The sequence below is a fragment of the Glycine max genome, chromosome 16 (genome assembly GCF_000004515.6).
Source record: "Glycine max cultivar Williams 82 chromosome 16, Glycine_max_v4.0, whole genome shotgun sequence".
Taxonomy (NCBI): domain Eukaryota; kingdom Viridiplantae; phylum Streptophyta; class Magnoliopsida; order Fabales; family Fabaceae; genus Glycine; species Glycine max.
This window is the reverse complement of record NC_038252.2, coordinates 10,476,898-10,500,564: the sequence shown is the minus strand read 5'-3', so window position 1 is coordinate 10,500,564 and position 23,667 is coordinate 10,476,898. Positions and strand designations below refer to the sequence as shown.

General features: G+C 37.3%; 2 protein-coding genes across 2 annotated transcripts; both read left to right on the top strand.

The window, feature by feature from the left end:
• Nucleotides 1-10,228: 10,228 nt before the first annotated feature.
• On the top strand, nucleotides 10,229-10,801 carry LOC102661524 (uncharacterized mitochondrial protein AtMg00810-like). Its single transcript, XM_006599761.1, has one exon. It carries the CDS (start codon nucleotides 10,229-10,231, stop codon nucleotides 10,799-10,801), a length of 573 nt encoding a protein of 190 aa, XP_006599824.1.
• A 7,390-nt stretch (nucleotides 10,802-18,191) lies between these two features.
• On the top strand, nucleotides 18,192-23,025 carry LOC100813173 (disease resistance protein RPV1). Its single transcript, XM_006599096.3, has 5 exons — nucleotides 18,192-18,768; nucleotides 19,401-20,502; nucleotides 20,627-20,902; nucleotides 21,028-21,798; nucleotides 22,310-23,025. The coding sequence occupies exons 1-5, from the start codon at nucleotides 18,284-18,286 to the stop codon at nucleotides 22,784-22,786; spliced, it is 3,111 nt and encodes a 1,036-aa protein (XP_006599159.1). The 5' UTR covers nucleotides 18,192-18,283; the 3' UTR covers nucleotides 22,787-23,025.
• Nucleotides 23,026-23,667: the final 642 nt, after the last annotated feature.

Sequence of the window (23,667 nt, the reverse complement as noted above, 5' to 3'; positions counted from 1 at the left end):
CATTCGGATTTCGATTACATTAAGGAACCAAATGAACCTATATATACTACACATGCATATTTGCTTCCACAGTTTCCAATTTCATATCCTCTTACCGTTAAACTTAAACCCTTTGGTTGTATAAGAAAAACTTCATCATCATCATAATGAGTAGTCACTCCAATATTGAGCAAGAAGCCCCTGGTGAGTCTTTATTATATCTTTCATATAGAGATTACTTATGTTGGGCACCAAAAAATTCTCAACTCATTCTTTCACTAATCAATTGAGTATAATAATTATAGATTCTCACAGTATTTGCTAAACTAAATATATAGCTTCAAGTTGCATATTGTATATAAAAAAAAAAAAAAACAGATGTCAAAGGGTGAATATATGAACTGCAGCCTAACAATTCCAAACATATTTCGCAATACCTGCAAGGATATGGGCTGGCATTGATTAAAACCAACAAAACAATGTTTCTCTAAATAATACAAAATGTAGATACCGGATTAGGCATAAACAGGAAGAAAAAAAAAGGTGAAATATGCTTCAACTGCATAAATAACTACCATTAATTTTTCTTTCTTCAATATTTCTCTTTTTTGGGACTTATACCGGTAACATCTAAAGCTAGGCTGAGCATCAAAAAATTGGCTGCTAGGCTGTGTGATTCTGACTGGCTCACGGAACATCACAGCCTCAGAGAACTGATCCACAACAGTACTTTGTGTTTCTTCACTAACAACCTACACGATTTTAGAAAAAATATTAGTCAATGCCTTTTAGAAATGACACGTAGAAATTAAAAGAGTAAAAAATCAGTAGCAGCTTTGAAAAAACTGATAGAGAAACTAATATTACAAATCAACAAACAAAAGAGAAACTGCCTTCCAGTTACTTTATTTTAGTAGAGATATTCAAATGTAGCATTATATTTCACAAATCCAAAATCACAAGTACAGCAGCTCTTTACACCTTTTGACAGAACAACATGAATCATTACCACTAAAACTGCTAAATAAGGTGGAAAATTTTGATGTCAAATTGGAAGAGAGTTTATAGACAACAAGATCAAAACTATAAAAAGTATATATAGTTACATATATAGTGTCTGCTGCTGATAGAAACATAGATCCAGAGGTGGGCCTTGATATTGGGCCCAAACCAAAGATATGGAGGGTTTACAAAAGAAAGAAAGGAAAGGGAATATAGAATGATAATGATGACGTGGCTGATGGATGCGTGATGTGCATGAGCGTGTGACTATATAAGCTGTTATGGTGAGAGAGAATGGGGAGACAAGAATTCTGTTAGAATTGTGGGGTCATTGTGAGTGACTCGAGGAGCACTGGGTCATTGTGAGTGACTTGGGGAGCATTGTGTTCTTGAGGATTGATAGTCTTCCACTATCAGTTTGTTATCGGTATTCCTTGCCAATACTTTTGTAATTGTTTCCTCCATTTATATATAATTACAAGCACTTTTTCATCATTCTGTTATTATCATTACTATTTCATCTAATTTTCATATATAAACCCATCAATTGGTCCGACCTACCGGATTACATAACCACCATTCCCTGACGACGGTAGATGCGACTGCATTCTCAAATGGGAGACCGAATTGATGCGTTGGAAGCTCAGATGGGTGACGTGCAAGCTATGTTGCAATCATTAGCTCAACAGATGCAACAACAGAGTTTGATTATGAGTGAATTAAGCAAACAAATCGCTCAGAAGGGAGTGAATCGGGAGAGTGAGAACTCGGTGGGGGAATCATCACAAGAGGAATCTTGTCTTTCTGTCAAGAAGGTGAAGTTGCCACTGTTTGAAGGTGATGACCCTGTGGCTTGAATCACACGAGCTGAGATTTACTTTGATGTGCAAAACACAACGGACGAAATGCGTGTGAAGCTGGCTCGACTGAGCATGGAAGGCTCAACCATACACTGGTTCAACCTTTTGATGGAAACGGAGGATGAATTGCGTGGGAGAAGTTGAAAAGGGCATTGATCGCACGTTACGGAGGATGATGGCTAGAGAACCCATTTGAAGAATTGTCAACATTGAGGCAGAAAGGGAGTGTTGAGGAGTTTGTGGAGGCATTCGAATTGTTATCCTCACAAGTGGGTAGGCTTCCAGAGGAGCAATATCTGGGCTATTTCATGAGTGGATTAAAGCCTCAGATACGAAGGAGGGTTCGAACGCTAAATCCTCTGAACAGGATGCAAATGATGCGGATCGCGAAGGATGTGGAAGAGGAACTGAAAGAAGAAGATGAAGATGGGGAGAGAAGCGATAGTAAAAGGGGGGTGTAGGATCGGATGGGTCGAAATAATTGGGCTGAATCATTTCAGAAGAGCCGGAGCAGGTTGAACCCGAGAGACCCAACTCGTTCACCTAATTTGGGTTGGTCTAACCCAACGCAGAAAACGGGTTCTAGCGGATCTAACACGATCTCAACGATGTCGTTAGCATCAACAGGAAGGAAAGGGGAGACCGATGCTTGCACTGGGGTGTCGGAGAAGTGGAAGGGAGTTCGGAGCATCCGTAACGACGAGATGGCTGAGAGGAGAGCCAAGGGTTTATGCTTCAAATGTGGGGGAAAGTATCACCCCACTCTCCATAAGTGTCCCGAACGAGCCCTAAGAGTATTGATTTTAGGAGAAGGAGAGGCTCTGAATGATGAAGGGGAGATAGTGGCGATGGAAGCTGTGCAGTCTGACAGTGAAGAGGAGATTGAAGTAGAATGCAAATCCGTGGGAGTACTAGGAAGTATGGGAGAACACCGTACTATGAAGATTGAAGGGAAAATTGAAAATGTTGATGTGTTGGTGTTAATTGATAGTGGGGCAAGTCACAATTTCATTTTGCCCCAAGTCACTACTGCTCTAGGGCTTACTATTACCGTCGGCGTTGCGAAGCACATTAAATTGGGAGATGGCCACAAAGTTGTATCTGAGGGAGTTTGCTACGGGCTCAACATCCAATTGGGACCTATTGTGGTGAAGGTGGATGCTCTGGTGTTGGAGTTGGGAGGTTTGGATATGGTGTTAGGAGTGTCGTGGTTGAGTACCTTAGGAAAAGTGGTGATGGATTGGAAAGTTTTGTCTATGCAATTCCTGTATGAGGATCAGTGGGTGAAATTGAAAGGTCAAGGTGGCACACAAGAGAAACAAAGCTACTTGAACACATTCCTTGAAGACAAACAAAGGAGGTTGGGAACAGATTGGTGGTGGTCTCAAGAAGAGCAAAGCAAAACTGTGATACCAGGAGACTTGAAGGGTATATTAGAACAGTTTCATGAGGTGTTCAAAGAGCAGATTCAATTACCTCCAGAAAGAACCCAAGTGCATCAGATTAAATTATTTCAGGATCATGGGACCATCAATGTGAGACCCTACAGATACCCTCATCATCAGAAGGAGGAGATTGGAAAACAAGTGCGTGAACTGCTGAAGGTAGGAGTTATCAGACCAAGCATGAGTGCGTATTCGAGCCTGGTGAATTTGGTCAAAAAGAAAGACAAGAGTTGGAGGATGTGTGTGGATTATAGAGCTTTAAAAAAAGCTACAATTCCAGATAAGTATCTGATTCCCGTCGTAGATGAATTATTAGATGAGCTTTATGGAGCAACTATTTTTTCAAAAATTGATCTTAAGTCGGGTTATCATCAAATTAGGGTGCACGAGGATGATATTCACAAAACAGCTTTTAGGACTCATAATGGCCATTATGAGTATCTTGTTATGCCGTTTGGGTTGATGAATGCTCCAGCCACTTTTCAGGCCACCATGAATGATATTTTTAGACCATTTTTGAGGAAATTTGTATTGGTCTTTTTTGATGATATTCTAGTATATAGCAGAGATACTCAAGAACATCAAGATCATTTAACACAAGTTTTGTCGGTGCTGTTAGCAAATTGCTTTGTTGCAAACCCGTCTAAGTGCAAATTTGGCTGCAAGCAAATTGACTATCTAGGCCATGTTATCTCTGGAGATGGGGTGGCAGTAGATCCAGAGAAAGTCAAGTGCATTCTCGAGTGGCCTGAGCCAAAGAATGTGAAAGGAGTTCGTGGATTTTTAGGCCTTACAGGTTATTATAGAAAGTTCATAAAAGACTATGGTAAAGTGGCAAAACCTCTGACAGATTTGACTAAGAAAGACAACTTTGTGTGGGGGACAGATGCAATGAAAGCTTTCAATTTAATGAAGCAAATTATGACTTCTCCTCCAGTTCTAGTGCTCCCAAATTTTGAACTCCCATTTGAAGTGGAATGCGATGCGGCTGGTAGGGGAATTGGTGCAGTCCTTATGCAACAGAGGCAACCAATAGCTTTTTTTAGCAAGGCATTATCTGATGGCAATTTAGCTAAATCAGTGTATGAAAAAGAATTAATGGCTTTGGTCTTGAGTATTCAACATTGGAGGCATTATTTATTGGGAAAACAGTTCATCGTCTACACTGATCATAAGAGTCTAAAACATTTCTTGCAGCAAAGAGTCTCCTCTCCGGACCAACAATGTTGGTTAGCCAAGCTGTTAGGTTATCAGTTTGAGGTAAAATATAAACCTGGCTTAGATAATAAGGCTGCTGATGCCCTGTCTAGGTGCTATGATGAAACTGAGTTCAGCACCATGATTTCTTATCCACAATGGGTGCATAGTATGAAATTGCTAGAGGAAGTTGCTATGGACCCAGAAATTCAGAAGCTGATCCCGAAATTACAAGCCTCTCCTGAAGCTAAACCGGGATTCCATGTCAAACAGGGGATTCTATTCTACCATGGGAGGTTAGTTCTTTCTCTGAAATCACCATCAATTCTTAACTTATTGGAAGAATATCATAGTACCCCCACTGGAGGACACTCTGGTTTTCTTAGAACCTATAGAAGTTTGGCAGACAATTTGTACTGGGTAGGAATGCAGAGAAGTGTGAGAGACTTTGTCAGGGCTTGTGATGTGTGTCAGAGACAGAAGTATGTTGCGACTACACCCGGAGGGTTGCTGCAACCCCTTCCTATTCCTAATGCCATTTGGGAAGACTTATCGTTGGATTTCATTACGGGATTGCCCAAGTCGAGGGGTTATGAGGCTGTGCTAGTAGTAGTGGACAGATTGTCCAAATATAGCCATTTTATACTGCTCAAACATCCATATACCGCCAAATCCATTTTTGAACTGTTTGTTAAAGAAATAGTGAGACTCCATGGTATCCCTAAGACCCTTATCAGTGATAGGGATCTCTTATTTGTTAGCAATTTCTGGTTGGAATTATTTAGATTACATGGTACGAAGTTGCAGATGCGTTCAGCATACCATCCGGAGACTGATGGGCAAACAGAAGTCATAAATCGGTGCTTGGAGATTTATTTGAGATGTTTTGCTTCAGATCAGCCCAAAACATAGTCAAACTTGATTTCGTGGGCGGAATTCTGGTATAACACAACTTACCATGTGTCTATTGGTAAGACTCCGTTTGAAGTGGTTTATGGCAGACAACCTCCTAGTATTTTGCGATTTTTAACCAACGAGACCAAGGTGGCAGCTATTGCGATGGAATTAAGTGAGCGAGATGAGGCTCTTAATCAACTCAAATTGCATCTTTCAAGAGCTCAAGACCAGATGGCTAGCTATGTTAACAAGAAGAGGCGGGATTTGTCTTTTGTCATAGGGGAATGGGTCTTTTTGAAGCTATGCCCTCACCGACAACACTCTGTGGTCAAGAGGATCAATAAAAAATTGTCTGCTCGTTTTTATGGGCCTTTCAAAATTTTGGCAAAAATTGGAGAGGTGGCTTATAGATTGCGACTCCCCGAACAATCTCGTATTCACCCGGTCTTTCATGTGTCTCTGCTGAAGAAAGCCATAGGAGAGTATCAAGTTCAAGGTGAACTCCCCAAAGACTTGGAAATAACAGATGTTGCTGATGTGTACCCCGAGCAGGTGATGGGCTCCAGAGTAATTATGCAGGGGGGGTGTGGCTGTGCACAAAAGTTTGATCAAATGGAAACATAAGTCTTTGGATGATGTTACTTGGGAAGATGATGCCTTCTTGCGTGGTCAATTTCCAGATTTTAGCCTTGAGGACAAGGTTGTTTCTAAGGAGCAGGGTGTTGATAGAAACATAGATCCAAAGGTGGGCCTTGATATTGGGCCATCAAAGATATGGAGGGTTTACAAAAGAAAGAAAGGAAAGGGAATATAGAATGATAATGATGACGTGGCTGATGGATGTGTGATGTGCATGGGCATGTGACTATATAAGCTGTTATGGTGAGAGAGAATGGGGAGACAAGAATTCTGTTAGAATTGTGGGGTCATTGTGAGTGACTCGGGGAGCACTGTGTGCTTGGGGATTGATAGTCTTCCACTATCAGTTTGTTATCGGTATTCCTTGCCAATACTTTTGTAATTGTTTCCTCCATTTATATACAATTACAAGCACTTTTTCATCATTCTGTTATTATCATTACTATTTCATCTAATTTTCATATATAAACCCATCAGCGTCTAAAGGTTTCCTACCCCCACACAATAAACAAAAAAGAAATAAAAATAAAGCTAAATCAATGAGAACTTGGAAGAAATATGGAGAAGATCACAGACCTGAGGAAAGTCAGGATAACCATTCACATGCTGCTAATCAAGAACAAGCTCATCATCCAAAATTCCTCTAATGATGTTGTCGATTTCATCATCAAGCAAAGGCTGCAATACATTATCATTATCAAGAACATCATTTGGAGCCTCCTGATAAGCTGGGTTGATATTAAAATCTACTATGTCATCATCTGCCCACTGTTCTTCATTAAATGGTGCGCCATATTGTTCACCATTTTTTGGACCAGGTCCACTTTTCTTGTAAACCTTGTAAAGTGCATAATAGTCCTGAAGATAAATTTATATCAAAACCAAAGGTCAGTAAATAGTACTCTTCTCATGATCAAAATGAGTAAGAAAACAACAATTCAAGAAATTTTGTTGGGATTTTGTGACTCCAACAACATGTGGTTGAAGGAGTCAAATCAGTTAAATAAAGACATGTTCCTATGCTATTTCTTAGGAGGATTTTATGCATGGTTTAGTTAATTAGCTTAGCAGATATGTCTCAAGTTTGTTTACATTTCTATTTTTAATTTGTAGTATAAATATTTGTTGTTTATGCTCAATAAAATTATCAGTTTTTCTTTCATCCTCTTGTCTCCTATACTTTAAATCCTACAAATTGGTATCTAGAGCAATAAGGTATCTTACGGGATCTATGATATAACCCACAAACACCTATAACCACCAAATAGCCACCACACATAAGATGGAATATGAAAACTCCTTTACTACCATTTTTGTACCCGTATTTGATGGACTAAACTATCAAATGTGGGTTGTCAAAATGGAAGCATATCTTGATGCTAATGATGTATGGGAAGCAGTAGAAGAGGACTACGAAGTTCCTCCTTTGCCAAATAATCTCATTGTTGCCCAAATGAAAAGTCACAAAGAAAGAAGGCTTCGAAAGTCCAAAGCCAAATCAATTTTGTTCACAGTTGTATCTCTAGTCATTTTTAACAGAATAATGACGATGAAAATGGCACACAAAATCTATAATTTTTTGAAGGAAGAGTATGAAGGCAGTGAAAAAATCAAAGGAATGCAAGCTTTGAATCTGGTTCGAGAACTTGAGATGTAGTGGATGAAAGATTCGGAGACAATCAAAGATTATGCGGACAAGCTTCTTGGCATTGAAAACAAAATACGTCTTCTTGGCACTGAAATTCCTGACTCTCGAATTGTTCAAAAAATACTTGTAACAATTCCAGAAAAATATGAAGCCACATTGACTTCCTTGGAGAACTCAAAAGATCTTACTACTATCACCTTGGCAGAGCTTTTGATCGCACTTCAGGCTCTGAAACAAAGAAGACTCATGAGACAAGAAGGTACTACTGAAAGGGCTTTGGTAGCTAAATCACTGGACAAAAAAAAGAATGGCAAGTCAGGAAGTTTCAACCACAAAAAGGGTAGCAAATCCTCTCATGATTTTCCATCATGTCCTTTTTGTAAGAAAAACAATCATCCACAGAAGAAGTGTTGGTGGAGGCCAGATGTGAAATGCCATAAATGTGGACAATTAGGGCATGTGGAGAAAATCTGCAAGTCATCACAAAAACAAGAGAATGTACAAGCTGCTATTGAAGGGGTCGATGAAGAAGAACTTTTTGTTGTTTCTTGCTTTGCTACCGCAAGATCAATAGGAAGTTGGCTAATTGACAGTGGTTGCACGAACCACATGACTTACGATCAAGAATTATTCAAAGATCTTGATGCAACCTACAACACAAAAGTCAGAATTGGAAACGGAGCAAAAATAGCAGTGAAGGGCAAAGGAACCATGATGATCGAAGGTTGCATAAGTCTGAAATTAATTCCTGATGTTTTATACGTTCTTGAGATTACCCAAAACTTGTTGAGTGTTGGCCAATTTCTAGAGAAAGGCTATAAAGTTCTATTTGAAGATAAAAGTGGCATGATTAAAGATTCAGATAATAAAGAATTATTCAGAGTTCAAATGAAAGGCAAAAGCTTTGCCTTGAATTTGATTGATGAAGAGCAGCTTGATGTGCACAAGGTTGAAGACAACACGTTGGTTTGGCATAAAAGGATGGGTCATTTTCATCATGGCTCGTTGCTCTATTTGAGGAAGAATGATCTTGTACAAGGGATGCTTGAATTGGAAGAGAAATCACTCGTATGTGCTGCTTGTCAATATGGAAAACAAATGAGGTTGCCTTTTCCAAAAGGCAAATCTTGGAAAGCAACAAGCAAGCTACAATTAGTACATACGGATGTCGGAGGACCTCAGAAAACCCCATCTCTGAATGGCAGTAAATACTATATTTCTTTTATTGATGATTTTTCAAGAATGTGTTGGATTTATTTCATGAAAAACAAAACTGAGGTTGACTGCATATTTTACAAGTTTAAAGCGTGGGTTGAAAATCAAAGTGAAAGCAAAATGCAGATATTAAGATCTGATGGTACAAAATATACGTCTGATAAGTTCAGCAAGTTTTGTGAAGATGCAGGGATAGAACATCAATTGACATCACCTTATACCCCACAGCAAAATGGGGTTGTGGAGCACAAAAACATAATGTTCTTGGAAATGGTGAGATGTTTACTTCATGACAAAGATCTTCCAAAAAAATTCTGGGCAGAGGCTACAAGCACTTTTGTTTTTGTTTTTTTTTTGCTGAATAGATTGCCAACAAAAGCTTTTTCAAAATCGACCCCATTCGAAGCTTGGTATGGTTTCAAACCAAACTGATGAACTTGAAAGTCTTTGGCTGCTTGTGTTTCTCTTATATTCCACAGGTTAAGAGAGACAAACTTGATAAAAAGGCGAAAGCGGGAATCTATGTAGGCTATAGCTCAACATCAAAAACCTATAGAATATTCTTGCCACAAAGTAATAAAGTTATTGTTAGCAGAGATGTGCAATTCTTTGAAGAAGAAAAATGGAGCAAGGAAAGTGAGAAGCTTCAAGTTCAGGAGGAGAGCAAAGAAGATGTGGATGACCAGCTAGTTAGAGGAACTAGATCTCTATCTGATATTTATCAAAGATGTAATGTTGCTGTAATGGAGCCTGTAGACTACAATGAAGCTGCAACTAATTCGAAGTGGGTAAGTGCAATGAAGGAGGAGCTTGATATGATTGAAAAACATCAAACATGGGAGCTCACGGAGAAACCTAAAGATAAAAATGTCATTGGAGTGAAATGGGTTTATAGAACAAAGCTTAATGTTGATGGTTCTATAAACAAACATAAGGCAAGGCTTGTTGTGAAGGGATATGTGCATATGTTCGGGGTAGACTTCTCAAAAACTTTTTTTCCAGTTGCCAGGTTGGATACCATAAGGCTGTTGTTAGCTCTTGCTGCACATAAAGGTTGGATTATACATCACATGGATGTTAAATCAACCTTCTTGAATGGACACTTGGAAGAAGAAATTTTTGTAGAGCAGCCTGAAGGATTTGTAGTTCGTGGACAGGAAGAGAAAGTATATCGGTTGAAAAAGTCCTTGTATGGCTTAAAGTAGGCTCCAAGGTCTTGGTACGGCATAATTGATGCACATTTGATAAGCTTAGGCTTTGAAAAAAGTCTAAGTGATTTTACCTTGTATGTCAAGAAGACGAATGTTGGAATAGTCATTGTTTCCTTGTATGTTGATGACTTACTTATGACAAGAAATTCAAAGGAGCTGATTGAAGAGTTTAAAGGAGGAATGAAAGAAGCCATTGAAATGACTGATCTTGGAAAAATGTCATTTTTCCTTGGTATACAGGTGCAACAAGATAGAGGTCAAGTATTTGTAAGTCAAGAAAAATATGAAAAGGAAATTCTTAGAAATTTCAAGATGGAGGAATGCAAGCCAAGTACAACGCCAATGAATCAAAAGGAGAAATTCAGCAATGAAGATGAAGCTGAAAAGGTTGATAAAAAACTGTACAGAAGCTTAATAGAATGTCTAATGTATTTGATTGCAACCATGCCAGACATTACCTATGCAGTAAGCTTGTTGTCGCGATATATGCACTGTGCTAGTGAGATTCATTTTAAGGCAGCCAAAAGAATCTTGAGATATACCAAGGGTACTATTGGTTATGGAGTGAAGTTTCAGCTAGTAAAAGATTTCAGTCTTTATGGATATTCAGATAGTGATTGGGCTGGGAGTAATGATGACATGAAAAACACTTCAGGCTACTGTTTCACATTTGGTTCTAGAGTTTTTTCATGGCGTTCAAAGAAGTAAGAAGTCATAGTACAATCTACCGCTGAAGTCGAATACGTAGCACTTGTTGCAGCTGCAAATCAAGCAATTTGGCTAAGAAAACTTATGGCTGATCTACACATGGAGCAAAAGGAGAGTACACAGGTTCTTGTTGATAATAAAGTTGCAATTTCAATTTCTAAGAACCCTATGTTTCATGGGAAAACAAAACATTTTTTAAGATAAAGTTGTATTTCCTAAGGGAGGTGCAAAAGCAAGGTGACATGCAGCTGCTGTATTGCAAAACTGAAAATCAACTTGTTGATTTTTTAACAAAATCACTTCCTTAAGCAAGAATTGAGTATCTTCGAAAAAAACTTGGTGTATGCTGTCGTTGAGTCAAGGAGGAGATTGTTTGGATTTTGTGACTCCAACAACATGTGGTTAAAGGAGTCAAATCTGTTAAATAAAGACATGTTCCTATGCTATTTCTAGGAGGCTTTTATGCATGGTTTAGTTAATTAGCTTAGCAGATATCTCTCCAACATCTGCATAATACAAATAGTATGATATAACCATCTCATAATAACAACAACATTGGTATTCTTTTTTATCTTAAACAATTATATTCTTATAACAAACGAGTCCATATATTGTACTAGATATTGATTCAGTCATTCTAGTAATATTTTAATCCACTGCCCAACAATACAAATATCTTATGATTGTTATTCTTAGTTGACTAGCTAGACCTTAAAACTAACACCTCTTTGATATTTATTTACTGGGGGCATGAGGCTGAAAAAATAGTTTCCTAAAACAATATTTACCACAAAGGTAAAATAACCACATTTTTTACAGGAGAATCATCACCTTTTAACCTTCATCATTCATGATAAAAAAAAAACTTTTTATCAGGCATTACTTTTCCAAATCTTCCCTTTTTTAGATAATGGGAATTTAGGAAAACATTAAATGTCTTTAGTATTGATTGCACAATAACCACAACTAAATCATATACATGTAGGAAATTGGGAACCCCTTAGATAAAATCATACTATCTAAGCACACAGTTATTCAGCAAAACACAACTAGTATATGAGACACAAAACATAGATGCATCTTTAGAAATACCTAGCATCAATGGCTGTTGACTAGAGGGGGAATGGATAGGATTGGGTGGTTGCTGTTGTGGCGTCCCTAAATTAATGACTGGTTTGATAGTAATAATTTAAATAACAAAAACCATGGTAAATTTTTTTTTCTTCTTTTTCTTTTTCATTTCTTTCTCTTTTCACCATAACTAGGTTTAGAAGGAAAATCCTCACTATAGAGTCCTGAATGGCCAGTTCACAACTCTATTCGGAGTCATTTCTTTCTTACCGCTCATAATCTCTAAATATTTGCTTTTTCAAAAGGAAAGGTATACCAACCATTACTTTAGGTTGTCACGTGAAAATAAAAGAATAAAAATACGATCGATAAACTCCTTTACAAATAAAGTTGCTAATGCTTTCTTTTCAAATAACAAGATTGATCATAATTGCATTCATCATTTAAAGCTGTCCAAAATATGGGAGTTTTACAAAATACATAGTGTCATCCAGAGCAAAGGTGTCCACAGTGGTGGCTTTAGCCACATGTATACAATCATCAAATTCCTATACAACAGGTCTACCCATACAAAAACAAAAGAGTAAACCTAACAGTCAGTCCTAGATACACCCACCCTCAAAAATATATAAAACTAGTCCGAAGAGCTGTCCACTATGACGAAGAGTCTTCGCTGATCGCCATCTCTCTAGGGCCACTATCCTCCGTAGAGTCTGCCTCAGATGCCGACATGACATCCTCGGGAAAATCCACCTCAGGAAGTGGGTCCTCATCACCCTCTAGAAAGTCAAGAGCATCCACAGCAGGCTCGGGAGGTAGCTCCTCGAGATCCTCCTCTGGGTCTTCCTCGGATGACGTTACCTCGATCACTTGGACTGGCTCCACTAAACGATATGGTGTAGGCGTGGGTAGTATCCACTCCATCGTGCGCTGAAGCGTCCGTGCAGGTTCATCTGGATGCACCAAAGAAGTAGTCGTAAATCGAATCGTGCCCCGAAATCAGAACCTCGCGTTGCCTTCGAGGGTCTCCCAAGCTCCCTCTAGGCACTCCATCTCCACTCGATCATGGATTAGCTGCGCCGCCATCACGATCTACAAGAAAGAAAAGAAAGGGGTAGACTCTTTCACAAGAATCTAACTATGCCGCAACACAATGCGTCTCATAACCACTACATGCAAGTAAAAGGGGTATCTTAAGGCTTTTCATCTCTGGTAATCGATTACATAGCCTTGGTAATCGATTACCAGAGGCCAAACTTGAATCACACAGCTTCAAGACATGAAAACCTGAAAAAGGCACTGTGTAATCGATTACCCATACCTGGTAATCGATTACCAGTGACCCATTCCTCTGTGTAATCGATTACAGAGACTGGTAATCGATTACCAGAGACCTCCACAACCTGCTGCCTTCATCTCTAAGCCTGGTAATCGATTACACCCCCTTGGTAATCGATTACCAGAAGCCCTCATAGCTTCCTGACCTCATTTTTAAGCCTGGTAATCGATTACACCCCTTGGTAATCGATTACCAGAGACCATCTTAGCCTCCTGTCTTCATTTTTAAGCCTTGTAATCGATTGCCCACCCTTGGTAATCGATTACCAGAGGCCATAACCCATATATCACACAAGATTCACAGCTGGCCAGCCACCACACAAGCCTCCTTGCTTTGTGGTCTTTGTTCCTTTTATCTGTTGACTGTCAGGAGCTCGCCTGTTTAGGTACATCACAGGTTCTCACTGACTGACTATGCCCGGGTTGGGTCGGGATTGGTCAAGCTTGGTTTTGGGCAATAGCACCCCACCTGACGTCCCCAAGGTCTCCTGACCCCCGCGACATATCTCCAGGTACCACTCTGTGGTCAACGAATAAAAGCAGGAAGTTTCACCCTTCTACACTTCCTCTTCTCAAGCTTGTAGGATTATGGGGTACCCCTCACATGTGGTACTAGGTGGCGGTCGGGCGATGGTGCATAACAAGTTTTCCACATCCACAAATCGCGCATAAACCCACCATCCCTTGTTGCCCACCTCCAACTGAGCTCACGTACTCCCACGTAGCCCATATCTTCGTTTCTCTCAACACCGGGTCCCCATCAATCCTACCAAGCTTCCCCAACATCCAGGTAAAACAACATTCAAACAGCATAAACTATCACAGCCAAGAAAACAGGGCAAAGGCAGAAAACTCTGCCCAAAACACCAACCAAAATCACAGCTTTTCTCACTTAAAGACCCCAGTAACAATTCCTTCGTTCCAGTTCGTTAACCGTTGGATCGAGTCGAAAATTTTACTGGAGGTCTCTAGTACATAAGCCTACATTTTGACCGTTAGGATCTACTAGCAAACATCCAGAACTCATTCTGAACTACTCTTTCCACAACCAGCAAATGCATAGCATTTTTCTGCACAAAGCCAAAATTCTACTGTACCTATTTGACAGCAAAATTCTGCATAAGTGCAGATTTCGAAAATCACACTTTCCCTCATCCAATTTCTCCCAAATCGAATCCTACAAGTCCCAAATCATGTATCAATCATGTCTAAACCAAAGTCAAGCTTCAAACCACAGCAACACAAAATCTAGGTATCAAAAACCCCTCAATTTAATGGATTTTTAAGGTTTGAGAAGTGAAATTGAGAATGGGACAAATTTGAAGCAAACTCTCACCTCACACAAGTCTATAACATCAATTTAAACTTGTTCAAACTGGATTTACGCCTAAAATTTCACCGAATCAAAATTTGACTCCTCAACACCCAAATTTACCCTAGAAATGGCTCTTTGATCACTTTGGTCATTTGTTTTTCTCTCTAGCACAACCCAAACTTTCTCATAAGTCCTAAATGGCATTTCAAGCTAGGATTAACTCATTTTAACCTCCATTTACCACAAAATCCAGATTTAACCTTCCAACTCTCAAAGCCTCACTCTTTTTCCACTCATAACACCATATTCTCACTTTCTAACTCTAGGTTAACTCTACCCTTCATCTCTAACAATTTTCCATAAGCAATTTCAGCACATAAACATCACAAGCATCATCATAAAAACCCTAAAACAAAATGGGTATGTTTAACTCATCCAAACATGGCAAGTTCAACATGCTTTCAACAAGTTTCTTCACAAATAACTATCATGAAGCAGAAACCTAGCAAAACTACCCATTATATCTCACAAAACCCCATACCCACGAAAATCAAGAGAGAAAGAAGTCCACCCAAACCTGAAATTTCGAAGTCCCACACGTAGAGACGCGCTTCACGACTCCGAAAATGCCCTCCTTTCGCAATTTGGAGCAGAAATGATGGCCAAAGGTTGGAGCTTTGTTTGGAGCTTCAATGGAGAATGAAGGAGAAGGAAAGCAACGTGAGGGAGAGGGAGAGAGAGCTTCTGAAAATGTGGGGCTGAGTGAGGAGAGAGAGAGTTGCTTTTTGGTTTTAAAAAAAGCTTTTTCCTCTTTTATTATTATTTTATTTAAGCTATGCCACATGTCTCCATTTGAGTGGAGCAAAAGGGCCCACTTTCTCTTTTGATTGTGACCCATACTCAGCCACAAAAAGTGAGAAAAATTTGACCTTTGAAACGCTAAAATCCTGCCTCGATTTGCGTGTTGTTTCTCTGGTTCTAGTTCCTCGCGTTTCTCTGCGTCCGTCGGGGCCAGTTTTCGAAAGTAACCAATATATATATCAAAACGCTCAGAATAAAACCCCGAGCATGGTTCAGAGGTTGGTTTTGTTAAATTTTAAGTCGCACGCAAAACGATGATTTTTAGACTATTTAATTAAGAATTAACCCATAACCTCCCAGTTATGGACTTCTCTTCCTTAATTAGCCTAACCCGCGTATCTTGCCCCCACTATTCCTACTTCTACCAAGAACATATAGGCATATACACTGAATAATACTCATATATATATAATCATTCAAAATACATCGTTTTCAAAAATTCCGGGTAGAAATTTCCAGGATGTTACAGCTGTAGTGAAGCCGAAGAATACCACCGAGACTTGTGGACTGGACCGCGAGTCCAATACCAGATTGAGAAGAAACAGATGAGCCATGAGAGTTTAAACTGCACAGATTGCACTATGTCATACAAAATATATTTTTCTGATGCAGAAGAAATGAGGTTATACAAGGAGTTATAACTTATATATTATCATTCAACACAAAAATAAGCAATTAATCAGATTAAGTTAATCCATAGAGAAGAAGAGTACATCTGAAAGAAAAACTGAAAATGAAAACAAAAGCTTCAAGAAAAATACCATTAAATGAAAACAAAAGCTTCAAGAAAAATCTTCACGACGCGAGCTCCACAATCTTCAAGGGTTAGTGCTTTTTGGGGTGAGGTAGAGTGTTAAGGGTTTCACCTAGGGCACTATGGGGTAGACTGTTTGGGCTTCGAAAATGTTCGCTTAGGTCAAGGGGCAGGACGAAATATTAAGCAAAATACAAAGACGATCTTAGGCGCCACCCGTCATTGTCTTATTTGACCTTTACATTCTAGGACGGTTATTTGTAACCGCCTTAGAATGTGCGACGTAAATATGAATATTTGTCCCCCGAATTACAAAAATGCCACCGTGTTCTTTTCTAAGACGGTCCTTCATAACCATCTTAGAAACGACATCGTAAAAACAACCTTTTGTAGTAGTGCATTGTCCTTAATTTCCTTATTACTATGTATTTGCATATAAAATCAATGAAACAATATCCTATCAATGTCTACCTTTGGCACATCTAATTTACGCACAAGGATAACAAATATGCAATCCCGAGAATTTGTGAATGATTAGAAACAAATTGCTGCAACACTAAAATATCTCATATAATAAAATACTTAGGCCATTTTAGAAATTACACTAATAAAAAAAAGTTCAAATTTTTAGGGTTCACACTCAACACAATAACACATCAATTTCACAATAATTTTGTATCGGAACATCAATTGGTTTGTCAAACACAGTTAATTCACGATTAAAAGCATAAGAACAAAATTGAATTTCATAAAGCAGTCCAAAATAACCAAAAATTGATCATCTACGAATCCCGACACATGTTCATTCTAATACCCAAGCGTGAGTAACTCATCCCTTACATTTAAGCAGACTTACGTGTATAGTTCAACAATAGTAGCAGTGTCTCTAGAGGTCCCCTAAGATTCCTTAAGCTTTTCTTCTGGTTGCTCTGTTAGGGTTTTCAAGTGTTAGAGAGAAAAAGAGATTGATGCCTCATTTTCACTGTCTTCATGTAAGGGGCATTTCTCTCTATAGACATTATTTTGCAAATCCCAACGGTACGAATGAGTGAAAATGAGTTATGAATGGGTGCCAAATCTCACGACTATCGAGTAGTTAACGAGTCTGAGATCGTAGTTTTACTAGGATAGGCTTGGGTGTTTGTGGGAAAAGAGAGATTTTGGGAGAGGAAGAAGGAAAAGCAAAGTTGAGAGAAAGACAGAGCATAAAGACGTATCGTAAAATCTAAAACCTGATCTAATATGTCTCTATTTATAGCTACGGTACCTTAGCCTATTAGTTACTCTGTTTTTTATTATAAAAAGGAACTATACTCTACTCTTTATCAAATGAATAAATAAAATATTTTATTTTATTTACATTAAAAATATTATTTTAATTAATAAAACTATTTATCCTTATTTATTTAATTACAAAAAACTCATTATTATTTTCTAAATCTTTATTTATTTTTAAATAAAATTCTTTTTAATTTATTTTAGGAAAAATAAAGTGTTACACCCATACCTGCATCCATACCCACGTAAATTCACAGATAAATACCCACTCTCGTGCTAGTCTCAATATGTAGATTATTACCCTTCGCACTTGGAGATATTTTTGTGCATACCTATAAGGTCGAGGTCACTTTGCCATCGTTATTTGAGGGCCTCCAATAGGAAAACAAACACATGTTATGTTCTAGTTAAATATGTTTTTAATCCTTAATAAATATTTGATTTTTGTGTTTGTTACCTAATAAATTTTTGTTGTGTTAAGTCTCTAATAAAAAATAATTTTATTTTTTATTTTTGACACTTTCTTTTAACCCCTAATAAATTAATAAATTTTGTGTTTATCTCTGATAATTTTTTTTCATTTATAATTAGTTGGGACTAAAACAAAATTCAGTAATTCATTAAAAATTAAAATAAAATATCAAGAATTAAAAATAAAATTATTGTTTCATTACAAATTCAACATAAAAAAATTATTAAAAAAAACGTAAAAATTAGATAATTATTAAAGATTCAAAACATTTAAGTATTATGTTTTATGCTTTAAAGTCATCAGCACTTGCTTTGTAGGCAGTGTGGCGCTACAGAGTCATCTATCTGTATTTTGCATTATTGCATAGTTGACTTCAACTCCTTCGCTGGAACCATGTCTTCTTCATCATACTTCTCAGATTCCAATCCCCAATGGATATATGACGTGTTCATCAATTTTAGGGGAGAAGACACTCGTAGGAATTTCGTTTCTCATCTCTATTCTGCCCTCTCAAATGCTGGAGTCAATACTTTCCTTGACGAAATGAATTATCCAAAGGGAGAGGAACTAAACGAAGGATTATTACGAACGATAGAAGGATGTCGGATATGTGTAGTTGTTTTCTCCACAAACTACCCTGCGTCTTCTTGGTGTCTTAAAGAGTTGGAAAAAATCATTGAATGCCACAAAACTTATGGCCACATAGTTTTGCCCATATTTTACGATGTTGATCCCTCCGATATACGTCATCAGCAGGGTGCTTTTGGGAAAAATTTGAAAGCATTTCAAGGATTGTGGGGAGAATCTGTGTTGTCGAGGTGGAGCACGGTACTCACCCAAGCTGCAAACTTCTCGGGTTGGGATGTGAGCAATAACAGGTACATCGTTCAATACGTCACACTTTCTTGCTTCTTTTATTTGACTGAACAAAGCAAGTTTAAGTTTAGGATTAAATAACTTTCTTGGCTTCCTAAAATTGTTTTTATTTTTCCTTTTTAATTGTTTACTTCGGTGTCTATTACTCTTTTATTCTAGTTTTTGATATTATCATTTAAGTCGTTCAATAACACCTGGTTCTATCATATCAATAGTCTACGATTTCAAAATTGTAAATTTTTTGCTAAATTATATTTTTAGTCGACCTTTAATTCCTAATTCACAATTTTAGTTTTCTATTTTAGAAAATCCACACTATTAGTCTACTCTTCAATTTTGCATATAATTTTTCCCTTTTACATATCTTTTGCTTAAATATGTTTTGGATGGTTGAAAAATCATGATAAAATTTTACTAGACTTTTGGTCTTCAAAATTTTTTTTATTTTGTATTTAGTCTCTGTCATTACATTAATTATGTTAACTTGAGATGTCATTCGGTGAAAAACACATATTGGTGATTGTGATAAAAAAAATGTAGAGACAAGAAAATTTGTAAATTTTTATTTTGAAGCCTATATATTTTATAATACATGACTATTCTAACAGTATTATAATTATTACCGAACTTGAAGGAACGAGGCTCAATTTGTGAAGGAAATTGTTGAAGATGTTCTCACAAAACTAGACAACACATTCATGCCTATCACTGAATTTCCTGTTGGATTAGAATCCCATGTGCAAGAAGTGATTGGATATATTGAAAATCAGTCAACCAAAGTTTGTATCGTAGGGATATGGGGGATGGGTGGATTGGGTAAAACTACCACAGCCAAAGCCATCTACAATCGAATTCATCGTAGATTCACGGGTAGATGTTTCATTGAAGATATTCGAGAAGTTTGTGAAACAGATCGAAGAGGGCATGTTCATTTGCAAGAACAACTTCTTTCAGATGTCCTTAAAACAAAGGTGAACATAAAAAGCGTTGGGATAGGAAGAGCTATGATGGAGAGCAAACTTTCTGGAACAAAGGCACTCATTGTACTTGATGATGTTAATGAGTTTGGTCAGTTAAAAGTCCTATGCGGAAATCGTAAATGGTTTGGTCAAGGAAGTATAGTAATCATTACAACTAGAGATGTACGCCTACTTCACAAACTTAAAGTTGATTTTGTTTATAAAATGGAGGAAATGGACGAAAATAAGTCCCTTGAGCTTTTTAGTTGGCATGCTTTTGGAGAAGCAAAACCAATAGAAGAGTTCGATGAACTTGCAAGAAATGTAGTTGCTTATTGTGGAGGACTACCACTAGCTCTTGAAGTCATTGGTTCTTATTTAAGTGAGAGGACGAAGAAAGAGTGGGAAAGTGTATTGTCAAAACTAAAAATAATTCCCAATGATCAAGTTCAAGAGAAATTAAGGATAAGCTATAATGGCTTATGCGATCACATGGAAAAGGATATATTTCTTGATGTATGTTGTTTCTTTATTGGTAAAGATAGAGCCTATGTTACAGAGATACTAAATGGCTGTGGACTACATGCTGATATAGGAATAACAGTTCTCATGGAGCGTAGCCTCGTAAAAGTTGCAAAGAACAACAAACTTGGAATGCATCCATTACTACGAGACATGGGAAGAGAGATAATTCGTGAAAGTTCAACAAAGAAACCTGGGAAGCGCAGTCGATTGTGGTTTCATGAGGATTCACTTAATGTATTGACAAAGAATACTGTAAGTATACATTCTTTATATACAGTTTTGAAACTTGAAAAGTGTTTGCTTTTAAGTATCACCTTTTAGTGAGCTAACAAAAGAGATTTCCAAATTTATTATTTCTTTGCTCTTATCATCCCAGGGGACAAAAGCTATTGAGGGATTGGCTCTGAAATTGCATTCAAGCAGCAGAGATTGCTTCAAAGCTTATGCTTTTAAGACAATGAAGCAATTGAGACTATTGCAACTTGAGCATGTACAACTCACTGGAGATTATGGGTATCTTCCTAAGCATCTGAGATGGATCTATTGGAAAGGATTTCCTTTAAAATACATGCCTAAAAACTTTTATCTGGGAGGCGTAATTGCGATTGATTTAAAAGACAGCAATCTTAGACTAGTCTGGAAAGACCCCCAGGTATATATTACATGACAATTTCTTTTAAAACTCAGCTAAACTACAATAGTAATTGTTGCCACTTACCACTGTTTCATTTTTTATTTTCTTATCTATTTTTTTGTCAAAAAAAAATCTCATTGTAGGTTTTGCCGTGGCTGAAAATCCTCAATCTTAGTCATTCTAAGTACTTGACAGAAACCCCTGACTTTTCAAAACTACCAAGTCTTGAAAAGCTTATTCTCAAAGATTGTCCGAGTTTGTGCAAGGTACACCAGTCCATTGGAGATCTCCAAAATCTTCTCTGGATAAATTTGAAGGACTGTACAAGCCTAAGCAATCTCCCAAGAGAGATATATAAGTTGAAATCTTTGAAAACTCTCATCATATCCGGTTCGAGGATTGACAAATTGGAAGAAGATATAGTGCAGATGGAATCCTTGACTACTCTAATTGCTAAAGATACAGCTGTGAAACAAGTGCCCTTTTCAATTGTAAGATTAAAAAGCATTGGATATATCTCCCTATGTGGATATGAAGGATTATCACGTAATGTTTTTCCTTCTATCATTTGGTCTTGGATGTCACCAACAATGAATCCCCTATCTCGTATTCGTTCATTTAGTGGCACTTCATCATCTTTAATTTCCATGGATATGCATAATAATAATTTGGGTGATCTAGCACCAATTCTTAGCAGCCTTTCAAATCTTCGAAGTGTTTCAGTGCAATGTCACAGGGGGTTTCAACTATCTGAAGAATTAAGAACAATTCAGGATGAGGAATATGGAAGTTACCGAGAATTGGAAATAGCATCATATGTATCACAAATTCCAAAGCATTACTTGAGGTCTTATTTGATTGGAATTGGAAGTTATCAAGAATTCTTCAATACCCTAAGCAAAAGCATATCTGAGGTTCCTTCTCTTTAACTTTGTCTTCTTACCTTCTCTATTCATTTTAGCTATATATTAAGAGAACATGAGATATGTTTAGGATGAAACGTCAATATTCACCTTTTTTAGCACCTTTTCCTTCTATAATCTCACCGCTTCATTTAAAAATACCTGATTTTAATACTCAACAAGCCAAGTGATCATGCTCATATGAAGAAGCCCAAGGAAATTGATTACCACTTTCTTCCTGCTATGCATGCTTCATGTTTATTATACTCCCATTGAATAATAAGTTGAAAGACCTGTATGACTAACAGAAATGCATCCTAACGATATGCTGTTAAGTATTGATTCTTACACAGTAAATCTATTAACCAAATTTATCTGAATTAATTACCAGAACTATGTTTTAGTTTATGCATTACATTGTTATTTTCTTAAAAATGCCCTGGAACGACAAAATAATGATTGTAGGAGTCCATTCCAACAATGCAATTACATAAATGACCAAGCTAATTTGCTCATGGTACAGGGATTGGCAACCAGTGAGGTTAGTGATGTTTTTCTCCCTAGTGATAATTATCCTTATTGGTTGGCCCATATGGGGGATGGACATTCAGTGTATTTCACTGTGCCCGAGGATTTTCACATGAAGGGAATGACTTTGTGTGTTGTTTATTTATCAACCCCTGAAAACACTGCAATTGAATGTCTTATTAGTGTATCAATGGTTAATTACACAAAGGGCACCATCCAGATATTCAAGCGAGACACAGTAATTTCCTTTAACGATGAAGACTGGCAGGGCATAATATCACATTTGGGACCTGGAGACAAGGTGGAAATTTGTGTGACTTTTGGGCATGCATTGCTGGTTAAGAAGACAGCTGTCTATCTAATAATGTGCAATGAATCGATTGACAAGGAAACCATCCCTTCTCCTGATCCAATAGAAAAGCCAAAGAAAAATGTAATCGTAGGATTCATAAAAGAAATTTGTAATGTGTAAGATTCAAGAAGAGTAGAGGTTTCAATCAATTTTTAATGGGTATGTCAAAGTCATAGTAGTCTAGGATTCTCAGACTTTTTCTTAGAGAGGAGGGATACTATGTTACATTGATATGCAGGAGAAATTCGTTGATAACATTCCTAAAATCTTGTTAAGAGTTCTTTTCCCATTGTGCCAGGCCTCATGGTTTCTGGACAAGGTATGATGCAATAGAATCATAGCAAATATTTGGTGGCCAACTTTGGGTATATAATCATAGCAGAACATGCCTTTATTGTTCAGAAAATATTTGGGTAATACCTTAAATTAAGATTGGTTTCCTCTTGCTGCTGGGGAAAATGCTATAGACAAATATAAAGATGACATTAAAGTGTGTCACCCTAGAAAGTTGCTGGGTATTATTAATTTATTGTAGCTGCGAGAAATTTAAAAGATGGAAGAATTGGTAATGCAATTTTATTTTTAACTTTTTACAACGGAAATTTTTATACATGCACATATATGGATGGATGTATCTAATTTTTAGTAGATGGAGGTCAATCATTTGCATGAAGCGTGTTCACTCTATTATTTCCTAACTATTGCTTAAGTATGTGATTTTTTCTCTCTGCAGCTGGGTGTTGATGCTTTTTATTCAGTATAATATAGTAATTTACTGTAATGAGAGTTTTTTTTTATCTGCATCCAATGTAATACAGATTTTATGTTTGAATGATGACAATGCAGTGGAAGGGATTGACTCTCAGTTCTGATTTTGCTGGATTATGTTTAATAAAATTAGTTGAAAAGTTAGTCGGAAGCTGATAGCTAAAAATTAAAAAACTATCTTATTAAATTATAAATAATATTTGGTAAAACTAGTTGTTAAAATAGTTGAAAAA